At 37.1% G+C, this 13,737-nt stretch overlaps 1 protein-coding gene across 1 annotated transcript in view; it reads right to left on the bottom strand.

Moving 5' to 3' along the window:
- The window catches only part of LOC136858248 (rho guanine nucleotide exchange factor 10-like protein), a 409,267-nt gene that overhangs the window by 73,713 nt on the left and 321,817 nt on the right, over positions 1-13,737 (bottom strand). The window contains exons 3-5 of the mRNA XM_067137648.2: positions 9,355-9,595; positions 9,042-9,227; positions 5,808-6,104 (exon numbers count right to left, since the gene is read on the bottom strand). Of these exons, the coding sequence (XP_066993749.2) occupies positions 5,808-6,104; positions 9,042-9,227; positions 9,355-9,595 (724 nt within the window). The remainder of the gene's footprint in view (positions 1-5,807; positions 6,105-9,041; positions 9,228-9,354; positions 9,596-13,737) is intronic.

Genomic DNA, 13,737 nt, shown 5'->3' with positions numbered 1-13,737 from the left:
TTGTTCCACAGTTTTATTCACAATTTCACAACTTTCAGAAAGTGAGAGATGCGAGTTTTGGAGCCTTTTCAGTGTTTTTGTGATGCATGAAAAATTATGCTGAATGTAACATAAGTCATTTCTCACACTTGTATCGCAGACAACTTTTTTCGCGGCTTCAAGTGAGGCTGCATCTTCAGAGTCCATGGCATGCAGAACGTTCTTAATAAAGTCTATATATTCAACATAATATTCAACCGCTTGCAACCACGTACCCCACCTAGTTAGAATCGGCTTAGGCGGCAATGGAATCTCTGGGTACATTTCTTTCAAAAGATGAACTCTTCTGTGAGCTTTGAGAAAAACATTTTTCACTGAGTAAATCAATAAATCTACTTTGGGGTAACTGCCTCTTATCACTTCTGCCACACAATGAAAGGCATATGCTACACATGTTAAATGAGTCATCTTAGGATATACAACACATAATGCTTCTCCGGCTTTTATCATATAAGGTGCGGCATCACTAATAAAAAGTAACACTTTATTATACTTAACGCCCTGTGGCCAGGGGATACCCATAGCCTCATTGAACAGTTTTGCTATAGTTTTGTTATCGCACTTTTCTAGAACATCACAGTGTAAGAGAATCCGTTTACAATTATCTTCGCTTAACAAACCAATGATTACGTTGCCAATTAGCCTGCCTTCTTTGTCTGTTGTCTCATCAATGGAAACCCAAATTGGACCGTCTTTAATCTCTTGCCTTATCTTCCGAACAGTTTCATCGTATATGGCTGAACAGTATGTTTTTCTGAACGTTGACTCCTCCGGGATGGATCGTTTAGTACATTTCTCGAGGAATTCCCTGAAGCACTGATTATTCAGTTTGAAGAGAGGTATGTCAGCAGAGATGAGAGCACGGCAGAGATCGGTGTTGAACTCGGACGTTACACTGGTAGTTGCTGGTTGTGTCGGAAACAACTGTCTCTGCTTGGAATCTCGTTGTTTGTTAGCCTGGTGTTTACTGGTTGAAACGTGCTGTTGCACAAGGAACCTTTGAGTAGATGTCACTGTACAATGACACAAATTACAAAATAATATCTTACTGTCAGTTGATAAATCATCATCTTTAAATTCTGATACGTAACTTTTCAATTTTAAACTGGTTGACTGAGCTACTTTAGGCATATTGTAACAACGTTAATGTCTTCTATGAATATCACTATACAACTGCACACACTTAACGTACAAGAACACTATGATCCGTCTCACTGCTAATTCAAACTGTGAATGACTGGTAGTGAACTAGATGGAGTTATGAACCAATCACAGGGAATGCCAGAATTACGAACTAATCCGGAAACCACTAGCACATCGTCGATGAATGAGATTTCCCTAGTTACAAAATTACGTCACAGACACAGTCGATGTTATGTAATGCAGCTTATCAGTGCTGTAAGTGTGATTCAGGTAGTCACGGTACTGACCGGCTGATCTCCACCACTTCCGGGCTCAACCCCTCTCTTTCTTCGCACCGCTTATGAGCTTATTTTATCAGCCCAGACGTAGACAGGCGTGATAATGACCTGCACACCAGTTAAAATATTCATTTTTCAAATATAGATTTTTAATTTATTTCTCCATTATTGAGAGGACTACTTTTTAGTCGAAATATGGACTATATTGATTTTAATGAATATGGAACATATGTGCTAAACTCCAAAATATGGAAAAATATGGAAAATGAATACTCCATTTTTCAACTCCACACGTCATGATTCGTAAAGATAATGCAAAATATAATTAATTTTAGCTTCCTAACGAGATATGTATTTACATATAAATCCATTCCCTGGTTATTACCATATTGAAACAAGGTGAACCAAGTGATAGAGCTCAAACCTACAGGCCTATTGCACTACGGAGTACAGTTTACAAGTTACTGGAAAGACTTCTGTACAACAGAATAAGTTCTAGCAGCCATGAGCACTTACCCATAGAACAAGCTGGATTTTGACCACATTGCAGTTGTACAGATCAAGTACTATCACTGACCACACAGAGAAGCTAGCTTCCAGAGAGGTCTTAAGACATCAATTGCATTCATTGATCTAACTTCTGCATACGACACTGTCTGGAGATATAGTATGATCTACAAACTGCCCCGTATCATACCCTGCATAAGAATAACATGTTAAGAACATGTTAATGAACCAAATTCAATGCATAATTTTGGGAAGTAGTTGTCAGAAGAAACTTTATAATGGTTTACCTCAAGGCTCTGTTTTAGCCCCACTTCTCTTCAGCCTCTACATCTTTGACATGCCTGCAACCATCTCAAGAAAATTTGGGTATGCAGATGACTGGGCAATTACTACTCAACACAGACAGATAAAAAATACAGAGCAGGCCTTAACTAATGATCTAGGCATTCTTTAAGAGTATTTCCACAATTGGAGGCTGAACCCAAATCCAAATAAAACAGCGACATGTTTCCACAAAAGCAATAAGCTAACTAATTATGAATTAGAAGTGTACTTGGGTAGCAACTGTTTCAACCACAACAATGAATCCAACTATTTGGGAATAATTTTAGACAGAACTATTCTGTCTTTCAAGAAACACCAGAAGAAAACTGCAGAAAAACTGAAATCCAGAAATAGCATACATCAGAAGCTGTGTAGTAGTACATGGGGCTTCTCGGCTAACACACTACACACAACTGGCCTCAGCCTGGTCTTCTCCACAGTTGAGTATTGCTTTCCAATGTGGCTCAACAGCAGCTATATGAAACTTGTTGATACTCAATTGTATCAGGCAATGAGAAATGTGACTGGCACATTCAAATCAATGCCTACTGTATATTCTGGCTACTAGTACCGAGTCACATTCCAGCAACATAACTCAAATGTAAACAAGCCTTAGTTCGGGAGTATACGAGGGGGTATTTAAAAAACTTAAAAGCTATATAATTTCTCATTTTTTACAAAACAACCTTATCCCCTTCAAAACACTCTCCATTACAACTAATATATTTGTCCAACCAGTGTTTCCACTGTTCAAAGCATTTTTTTTTTTTGTAGTCATCTTCAGAAATGTCTGACAGCTGAAACTCCTCCCTCGTTTTCTTCTTGACCTCTTCAATGTTGTCAAATCAGTGTCCTCCATACCTCTTTTCATGCGTGGAAATAAGAAAAAGTAGCACAAAGCCAGGTCAGGCGAGTAAGGTGCATGGGGCAGCAGAACCATGACATTTTTAGCCAAAAACTGTCAAGCAGAGATGGCTGTGCATGCAGCCACAATATGTAATCCTGTCTAACAGGACTATAAATTTGCTCTCCCTTCACTATTTTTTAAAATACTGTCTATATTCACACTAGTATGAAGGATGAGTTCTCCACCTAATCAATACTTTTTTACACAGTATCAATATTATTTACATTATTATTTATGTATTATTTATTATATTATTTGTATTGTATTATTTATGTATTTATGTATGTATTATTTATGTAAATAATATTGACACTATGTAAAATAAAGTATTGATTAGGTGGAGAACTCGTCCTTCATACTTGTGTGCTTGAACTATCAATACAGACTATGAAGCTAATAGATTATAGTACTGTATATATTTATTACATGGTAACACTTCCTCAATTTAGAGGTTGCCTAAAAGACAAAATATAGTATACTTAATAACAATCAATATAGTGTAATGGAAAAATAAATAAAAGCCAACTAGAAATTCACTAGCAGAGATTTCATTGGCATTTTTCTATCTACCTGAAACATCTGCTTGAAATGGTTAAACCAGCCTATGGAATACTTTGTCAGATTTAGGCAGCCTATCATTGTAGGAAGTACAAATAAATAACAGTCACCTGAATCTATTTATTTTTTGAAATACCCTTGCCCTTCCGTATAGCATTGGTCCTAAAATGCAGATGCAAGTGTAAGTGAAAACCACTCGTAAAGCACATGGCACTACTAATTCCTCTGTTCATATCCAACAATTCTAGCTTTTGTTATATTGCTATATTGCTATATTGATAAACAAATTGAATGTACCGAGTCTACAGTGAATCTACTGTTGGTATACAAACAATGTACTTCATTTAAGCTGAACTGGTGACTTCTGAATGCCCTGAGCACATCTATTAACAGAAGCAGTAAAGACCATTGAACATTGTAGCACGGGGTTGTTACATTGTTACGATTTTGTGAGAGTTTCTTTTTTTGAGCCATTGGTTTCTTAATTGCTGGGTATTTGAATGCCAGATAAGAGGGATTCAACTAGACCTAATAAAAAGAGTTGTAACATCTAACATCTAAAATCAAGTATCTTTGCTGCTAATGAACTCTTTTTATCATTGAATCTATGGAATGATAACCGTAACATAAGGTCCTTTTAAACACAAATCGTAATTATTTGATCTAAAGTTGGCTTTAATCCAGTAGTGGAAAATATCACATTAACTAGGTAGTGAATACACGATACTGCTCTGCACTTCATGAATTTGGATACAACTTAAGAAATAAAAATGATCTTGCAATTCCACATGCCGATAAACTATATGCACCAAGTCTTTTCTACTTTAGCCTTCTTTTTACAACAGGCAATGCAGACTAATTTTTACACATATCATTCTTACCAGCAAATAAACATTTATGCTAACTTTGAGAATTAAATACTATCAGTATCATAAACAAACCAAATTAAATAGAAAATAAGGATAATATTTTTAAATGTATATATCAGAAGTGTATGTGCAGCATTTAATTTGTTTTTATGAGTAAGCCTTCTCAGTATGATTTAAAATGTAATACAGTAAATTCATATATTTGGAATGTACTATTATTTTGAGACGCAAAATAGTTGTGTTTGAGGTTTAATCGAAAGGAAGCATAATTTTCACAATAATTTAAAAATTCTCAGTAAAGAAATATGTTTGCCATGGTTTTGATTCTTCTTCAGTCTTTAAAATACAACAGACATCTGGAGATTAGAGTATCTTGGGAAGTTACATATGCCATTGGCTACATGATTAGTTAACAGCTGTTCAATAAAATTACAGAAAATTCTTAGGAATGAATAGGTTAACATGTTAATACTAAAAAAAAAAAAAAGGAAAAGAAAAAAATAATATTTTTAAATATCAGTATAACAACGGCTCAGGCGGCAGTGCACCTGCCTCTCACCGCTGGGTTCCATGGTTCAAATCCAGTCACTCCATGTGAAATTTGCACTGGAAAAAGCAGAGGCAGGACAGGTTTTTCTCCAGGTACTCCAGTTTTCCCTGTCATATTTCATTCCAGCAACACTCTCCAATATCATTTCATTTCATCCGCCATTCATTAATCATTGCCCCAGTGGAGTGCGACAGGCTTCGGCAGCTGGAACAATTCCTATCCTCGCCGCTAGATGCGAGCTTCTTTCATTCCATTCCTGACCCAGTCGAATGACTGGAAACAGGCTGTGGATTTTCATTTTTTCATTTAAAATATACCTAGGCAAGACAGTTATGGTTTCTGAAGAAATCATATCACATTTTACCGAAACTATGCTACTAATGGTAGTAATAGTAGGATTATAGTTAGGAACACTGCTTGGATGCTGAAACTGTAAATTTGATAACATTATAGTTTAAACCAGTGGGTTTCAAACTGTGGGGTGAGACCCAGCAAACTGCCTCGGTACCCAACAATAACGTAGTATAATCTTTGGTCTTAGTTCTGACCATACACACATAACAAGTACCCCACACTGTTCAGAAGGACACGTTAAAGATTAGAACACTGCTAAATGATTTTCAAAAGTTTACCTTAAGAAAATCAGCAAGAGCAGACTTGCGCTTAGCTTCCATCTTAGCTAAATCCATAGCTACAGAAAAATTATTGATAAAGTCACTGTAGATTTCAAGAACAATGGCTTTAGAAAATGAAGCAACAAACACATCTCCAATCTTCTCATCACGATCCCAATTGCGCACACTTTCAGCCAGAGCAATGCGGAACAAGGTATGGCACTGCAAGATTTCAGGTAGGCGCAAAAACAGAGTAGCAATTTTGTTGTTACTCAGGATGGGTGGGTTGCTTTCTTCCAGCGGCTTCTTGTAGTCCTGCAAAGAATTAAAATCTTTATAATCTCAGCTCAAAATAACTCTTTTAAATCTGCATTAGCTAGATGTCATGATTTATAATGTACAAAAGGAACTGTTAATGTATAAGGGTTGCCAAGATGGATCTAACACTTTGGTACGAGAGTCATTATTTGAAGAAAGAGAATACTGCACATGCGTCGGTGGATGGCTGTGTGTGTCAGGAAGAAATGTGGTATCATTAGGAAGTGTTAGTAAGCTGTTTGTACGCATGGAAACAAAGTGGCTAGCTACGGTTTTACAATGAATTCATGCAGAATTATCCCGTGACAATTATTCAATTTATGGTGACAGATGATGATAGTGGAGCTGACATTTACCGTCATAGGAAGGATGTGTATGGGAATGAGTGTGCATCATACTGTACAGTGTGTTCACAAGGTATTAAGAATTTCATTATGGTCAAGAAAGAACATGCCAACGAGGTCAAACACAGTGGGCAGCCTGATGAGAAAATGAAAAGGAAAGAGGAGACAAGAAAAATTAAGGAACGCTAATTCCCAAGCACTGGAGAGTCCGAGATACCGTTGAAAAATTGTCCGACTGCCAATAACAGACATTGCTCAATCAAGGTATCCGCCATTATGAGGACCGTTGGGACACTTGCTTGAACCAATAAGGTGACTACTGGTACATCACTCTTTACTACCTGCATGTTCACGTATTCCAAACAATAAACCCTTACAGAAACCTACAAATGTCTCTGTTTAATTTGTGCAACCCTTATAAGAAACATACCCTTGTAACATAAATTTCTAAATTTAAAAGTAAAGGTATGAAACTGGAATCATATAATTTAACATACCATGTAATTTAACAGTCAAAATATATACGGTAATAATATAATAATATTGTGGCCTCAGCTGCAAAGTTTGAAGATTTCTAGTGGTATCATTTCAACATTCTGATTGTTCTGCTATCTTGCAATGTAAGTAGAATTCTGCTGAAAGGCTCCTATGGCTAAGCTGATTTAATTTTGTCAGGGTGACAATAAGTGCGCTACCATCGTTAACATGCCCCCAATGATATGCAGTGCCATGACTGCCTTTCAAAAATTGATTACCTCTGTCAGGACTGAACCAGTAAACTTGGGATCATGACTTGAACACACTACTCATTGATCCACTAAGTAAGGTATCAAATTATGTAATTCATAGTCTATTAAATATTAAATATACCGGGCGAGTTGGCCGTGCGGTTAGGGGCGCACAGCTGTGAGCTTGCATCCGGGAGATATGGGTTCGAATCCCACTGTCAGCAGCCCTGAAGATGGTTTTCCATGATTTCCCATTTTCACACCAGGAAAATGCTGGGGTTGTACCTTAATTAAGGCCACGGCCGTTTCCTTCCCATTCCTAGGCCATTCCTGTCCCATCGTCGCCATAAGACCTATCTGTGTCAGTGCGATGTAAAGCAAATAGCAAAAAATATATAAAATAAAAGAAGTGAAAAATAGAGTTGGAATGGACCTGAAATCAAAATGTATCCAAGGAAGGAAAGTTACATCTGAGAAATATTCAGTTAAGTCGGGGATTCAATATCTTATGGTGTTGGGAGGAAGAGAAGAGATGATGTGGTCACTGAAAAATTTACTTATTATGGAATATATCAATCCTAAGACTGGGTGAAACATCAGTGAGAATCCTATATTGGGAGAAATGCAAAGATCTGTTCAAGGTTTTCCTGGATATTGAGAAGGCATATGATAGCATGGCAAGGGAGAAGATATGGAAAGAGGAATGTGCCAGAGGGACTGGTGAGAAAGTTCAGATGCTGTATGAGCACTACACGAGGTGACTGACATTCATCCTGGTTCCAGACCAAAAGTGGAGTCCAGCAAGGCAACGCACTATCCTCATTATTGCTCATCACCATCATGAAGAACATCATGAAAAACTCTGGTGAATTTAATGCAATGACTTTTGCTGATAACATCATGATCTGGGGAGAAACTGAGAAACAAGTACAGTTGAGACTCAATGATTGGAAGGTTAAGTTCCAGGAATTCAATCTCAAGGTAAGCAAATCCAAAACAGTAGTAATGGCAATAAACAGAGAGGGATGACCTGCAAAACATCGTGCCTGAAAACCATCCAACGGGAAGTGTAGAAAACTTTGCACGCCTCAGCATTGCAATTTAATGAAACATACTGGCCACAATGGAGGTGGTGAAGAGAGTGCAGAAGAGCTCTCACTTTTACCACCAAGTATGAATACTCCTCTGGGACCCCAAACTACCAATAAAAACAAAACTGGTGATGTTCAATCAATACTTCATACCAATCTTAACCAATGATATTGAAACATGCACTAAGGAGGACTCATCAATGTTACAGGCATCTGAGATGAAGTTCCTAAGGTCCATAATTTAAAAAAAAAGGGTAAGTTATGGAACGCCATGATGAGAAAGGATCCTGGGATTGAGATATCACTGTCAGCATATCTGGACTGAGGTAGTCCAGGCATGTAATGAGGATGGAACCAGAAAGGACAGCTTACTTAGAGAACAGGACTTAGAGAGGCATGTAGCAGGAAAACAGATGGTGGAACATCACTGGATGGACATCATAAAGATGGACCCTGATCAGGGAAGGACATTAGAAGACATCATTAACAACAGAAAGTATCTCAATAAGACAGAGTGGAAGAGGCTTGCCAACAGTACCCAGAAAATTGGAATTGTAAAATGATGATGATGATGTTTTGCATCTGTATAATATTTTACAAAATAACAAGAAATAAATGTTTCAATCTAAAAACTAACTTGTTTATTTAATATCCTCACACACTATCAGTTTTGAAAAAAAAAGTTATTTAACAAAATACAAATAACTTATATAAAGTATTTGCAGATAACAGAATAATTACAGGAATAGTTTAGTCAATTTTCAGACTCACATTGACAAGCCGTTGGAGTGTGGCCACATACGAGTTCTCGCTATGAACAATGGCTGCAACAATGTGTCTCCTTTTGAGTTGCTGAGGAGTAAGTCCTGCAGGTGGTGGAGGTAGTGATGGAGGTAACTGCCGACGTTGGAAGACACAGGAAAAGTTAGCGAAGTTTGCTGGGGATTCTTCTTCCACCTAGAATTAAAATTGTATTTTCAGTAATACCACCAATAATTTAATGTTGTTCAAGAATTGTTCACACTGTTAATTTTTCTTTTTAAAATCTGAATTCCTCAGATGTATTTGTACTGAAAGAGCTCACCTCTGGTAATAAAGGCATCTTGCCACTGTTGACTGCGCGCTCCCCATTGTCAACATCATACTGATGAGCTGAGCCACGCCTGATGGAAAACCAGCGCGACAAGCGTCCCTGAGGCCCCACGCTCCCCGCCACCTCACCAGCCTGCCCTGCGCAAGGGGTTTCAGCAGAATTTCTACCACCACGGAACTTGTCACACAGAGTGCGAGCCTTGTTCAGGGTCGTTCGAAGCTGGCCATTACTCCTAAAAAGGAAAAAAATTAATTTCATTCAAATTAAAGCATTCTTCAGCAAGCTCATGCAGAACAGTAAGTTCCAAAAATAACAAGCTTCCAAAGCACACTTTACAAATGAAAATATTTACAAAATCCTCCTTTATAATCCTCCTTTTATAAATATTTTTAGATGTAAAGTGATAACCGTCAATACAGAATGAGATTTATAACTTGCAATTCCAAAGCACAATAAAGAAACAAACAGCAAACCATTCCATCTTCATCTCTGATATTAAATACCTACGTATTTACACTTTACCCCACAAACACTGTATCACAGTATATTTCACTGTCAACAGGCAAACCTGAAATTCACTTTCAAGGATTCATGTATTCCTGGTTAATTCAGTTTACAGTACTTTGCCAAGAATTTTCTTCCCGATTACTTATGTCCCACAATTCATATTGCCCTAGAAATGATTTTACATCATTTGCCGAAGTGTGGACAGTATTTATGATAACTGGCAATAACCCAATAAAAATATTAAAAATGTACCTATTTTGGTATATATTACATCAACATTCACAAAATATAATTATCAAGAGTATTCCAAGTCATGTATGAAGAGGAATATACAAACACAACAACAAGCTATTGTGGAAAACGGGTGCTGCTTGTCTTATGTCCCAATATTCTACCACCTGTCTCTTTCCTTCTCCTGTATTATCCAGTTTTCTTCTTATTCAACACTTCCTGCATCAAAACTATGTCAAGATTCATAACTTGCTATGTCAAGATCGTCCTGCAATGTGTACCGACCACCCCCTCATGAAAAAAAGAAATGATCCTGTCAGAGGATGAGAAGAAATAGATGTAAAATAACTGGGGTTTATTACGAGAGAGAATGTATGTGAAAACAGCAGTATAAAGATACATAAATTGCCTTTGTCCTTTTGTGTTTTAATATTTATCCCTGTCTCCTTATCTGTCCTCCCTCTTCACACAATGCCCTGTCAATGTGTTTATGTACTCCTCTTCATGCTGCTGTCTTTTTGTCCACCGAGTGAGAGTTTTCATACATTACGTGATTTTTTACTCCTTTGTTTCTCTCCACTGCTTAGGAATGAGTACCTGTACTGCCAGCCCTGCAGTGTAGGAGTAGCGTGCCTGCTTCTTACCCAGAGGCCCCAGATTAGATTCATGGCCAAGTCAGCAATTTTTACCTGGATCTGAGGGCTGGTTCGAGGTCCACTCAGCCTACATGATTACAAGTGAGCAGCTATGTGATGGTGAAGTAGGGGCCCCAGTCAAGAAAGCCAAGAATAACAGCTGGGAGGATTCATTGTGCCAACCACATGACACCTTGTAATCTGCAGGCCCGAAGGCTGAGCAGCGGTTGCTTGGTGAGCCATGGCCCTTTGAGGTTGTTGCGCCATGGAGTTTGGTTTGGTATATGTAGAACAATCATATTTAAGAAAAAAACTGATAAAAATATAATAATATATGAATAGTTTAAGTTACATTCTTTCTAATAACAATGGTCTTTCATCCCCCAGAGTCTTCATTGTCTGCAGAAGTTACACATCTTTTATTGTAAGTAAAATTAATCTGTACCAACATGAACAACCAAGTGATTTAAATAGCATTGGGGTATCTTTGTTCACAGATATGCTAAGTTTGTATTGGTACTTTTACCCTGTAACCCTCAATAACTACATCTCTAGCTTTGTTTCTTTCTCTGACAGATGTTTAGACCAGTAGTCTATTGAATATTACAATGAATAAAAAGTTCCAATCTCATATCAAATGAAGGTCACAGAAAAGAGAAATTCCATGCAATAAGTTACTGAACACTTCTAACCTTTTGCGAAGACTACTGAGTGAGTGTTGAAAGAGAACAACAAAAGTTAATCAAAAGAAGTTGGGAACAAAGAAGTATAGTACGAATAGAAGTAATGCTGATCCACTTCTGGGGTTACCATCGATAAGTTGTCTATTGAGACACCTACAACATTCGTCCTCCATCAAATTCCACAATTCTCTTAATAACAACATATGCTTGGGTTTAATACAGCTTTAGGGTTGCGCAGCTGTGAGCTTGCATTCAGGTGATAGTGGGTTCAAACCCCACTGCCAGCAGCCCTGAAGATGGTTTTCTGTGGTTTCCCACTTTCACACCAGGCAAATGCTGGGGCTGTACCTTAATTAAGGCCATGGTCACTTCCTTCCCGCTCCTAGCCCTTTCCTATCCCATCCTCGCCATAAGACCTATCTGTGTTGGTGCGATGTAAAGCAAATTGCAAAAGAAAAGAAAAAAAAAAAAAGCTTATGATGATACCAAAAGATATGGTCAAACTAGTACTTCTTTGATTGAGCAAATTTCTCATACCTATTTTTTGAATACTGCTTTAACTGTTTCTATGTCTCTCTAACAACCGATGGTCTTAAACTGTCTATAAGTAGTTAAATTATGCTGTTATTATTATTACATAATTGCATACCTGCTTATAAAATGAATGAATTACTATAAACCACGTTCCACATATTGTTCATATAACATTCAGTACATAGCGAGTGGATCTTTTATTTATTTTTTTATTTTTTCTTCTCCTAATACACATTCATCCTGAAGTGATGGTTTGTGCTCAAATTATTAGACTCAATTTTGTCAATTTTAGTAAACATAATCATATTCACCTAAAACCTCTTAAATGGCACCCTGAAATTCAGGGGTAAAGCCTAACCAACTGTGCCACACAGCCAGCCTGCCTTCAAGGAAACCTGTCCTCTCCACAACATTAACTAAAAGTTTACTAAACAGAGCAACACTCTTGTCTGCATCAAGCTGTGACATGACTAATTATGGAAGTACATATTTTCCTGGATGATAGCTGCATTAAATAACTTCTGCTCTGAATACTGAATTTTCACGACAGCATTGTAATCTAAATCGACTTTCAACCTATTAGGATCATGTTACGTACATACAGTACATACTGTACATACTGAAGAGATGTCCAGGGGAGTTTCAATACAATCTCTACTCATTTCATTTTTATTACATATCTAAAGACCTCCCATGCTACCATACAAGGAATGCCTACCATTTGGTAATATCACAGTCCATTCTAGACACAATAATTTATACATATTTTTTGATTTTGCCACATGGATCAAAATATAAAAAAGAAGAAGGAAAAAGAGGACAACCAGTGCTAAATCTGTCTTAGAACAATCAATCCAGACATTTACAATAGTATAATAAAAATGTACTAGGATACTTTTTGAATTTCATTTTTCAGATGGCCACTTTTGCATCTGACTAAATGGGAGACTGACAGTTTTGAACCCCACTATATTCTTAGGAATTTCTGGACCAGGAACTGGTGGACACTGCATAAGTGCTTACATGTTGTGAACATTTGGGCAAATATTTATTGTAAACTGTCTATAAAGTAGTGAAATTATGCTGTTATTATTATTACATAATTGCATACCTGCTTATAAAATGAATGAATTACTATAAACCACGTTCCACATATTGTTCATATAACATTCAGTACATAGCGAGTGGATCTTTTATTTATTTATTTTTTTTTTTTCTTTTCTTCTCCTAATACACATTCATCCTGAACTGATGGTTTGTGCTCATTTGAATCTAGCAAGCTGGTATACACATACAACAAAAGAGGCGCAAGGTTTCTCCATGATTCACCAATTTCTGTTCACTGATGGCCACAGTCACAATTGTTGTATAGATAGAATTAATTTGGTCATAGTGTTTGCCTTGTTTGCATATCCCTACTAGGTAATGTATCTCTGATCTGTAATTACTTTCTTCTTGAACGTATATTTTATTTTGAGAATTACGGATGATAATGATTACCTACATCTTCGATATCTGAAATTGTTATGCCGTTGCAGGTTTTGTAACACCATGAACAGCTTGTTTCCAGTCAGCCACTTATCTGTCACTACCTAGTTTGTGAACAGTCCCACAGTCCCGCAAGATACTGTAGTATTCAGAGGGTTTAAGTACTGTTTCATGCTTTTGGAATTCGTTTTCAACAGGCCCAAAAATTTGACTGGGGGCATGAAAGAATGTAAGATCGGTAATAGGAAAAGTAACTTCAATTCTGTTTACGTTTAAGGTATTCTTACACACACAAT

Source organism: Anabrus simplex, chromosome 1 (genome assembly GCF_040414725.1).
Source record: "Anabrus simplex isolate iqAnaSimp1 chromosome 1, ASM4041472v1, whole genome shotgun sequence".
Classification (NCBI taxonomy): domain Eukaryota; kingdom Metazoa; phylum Arthropoda; class Insecta; order Orthoptera; family Tettigoniidae; genus Anabrus; species Anabrus simplex.
The sequence above is the reverse complement of the archived record's forward strand: the minus strand, read 5'-3'. Positions and strand labels throughout refer to the sequence as shown.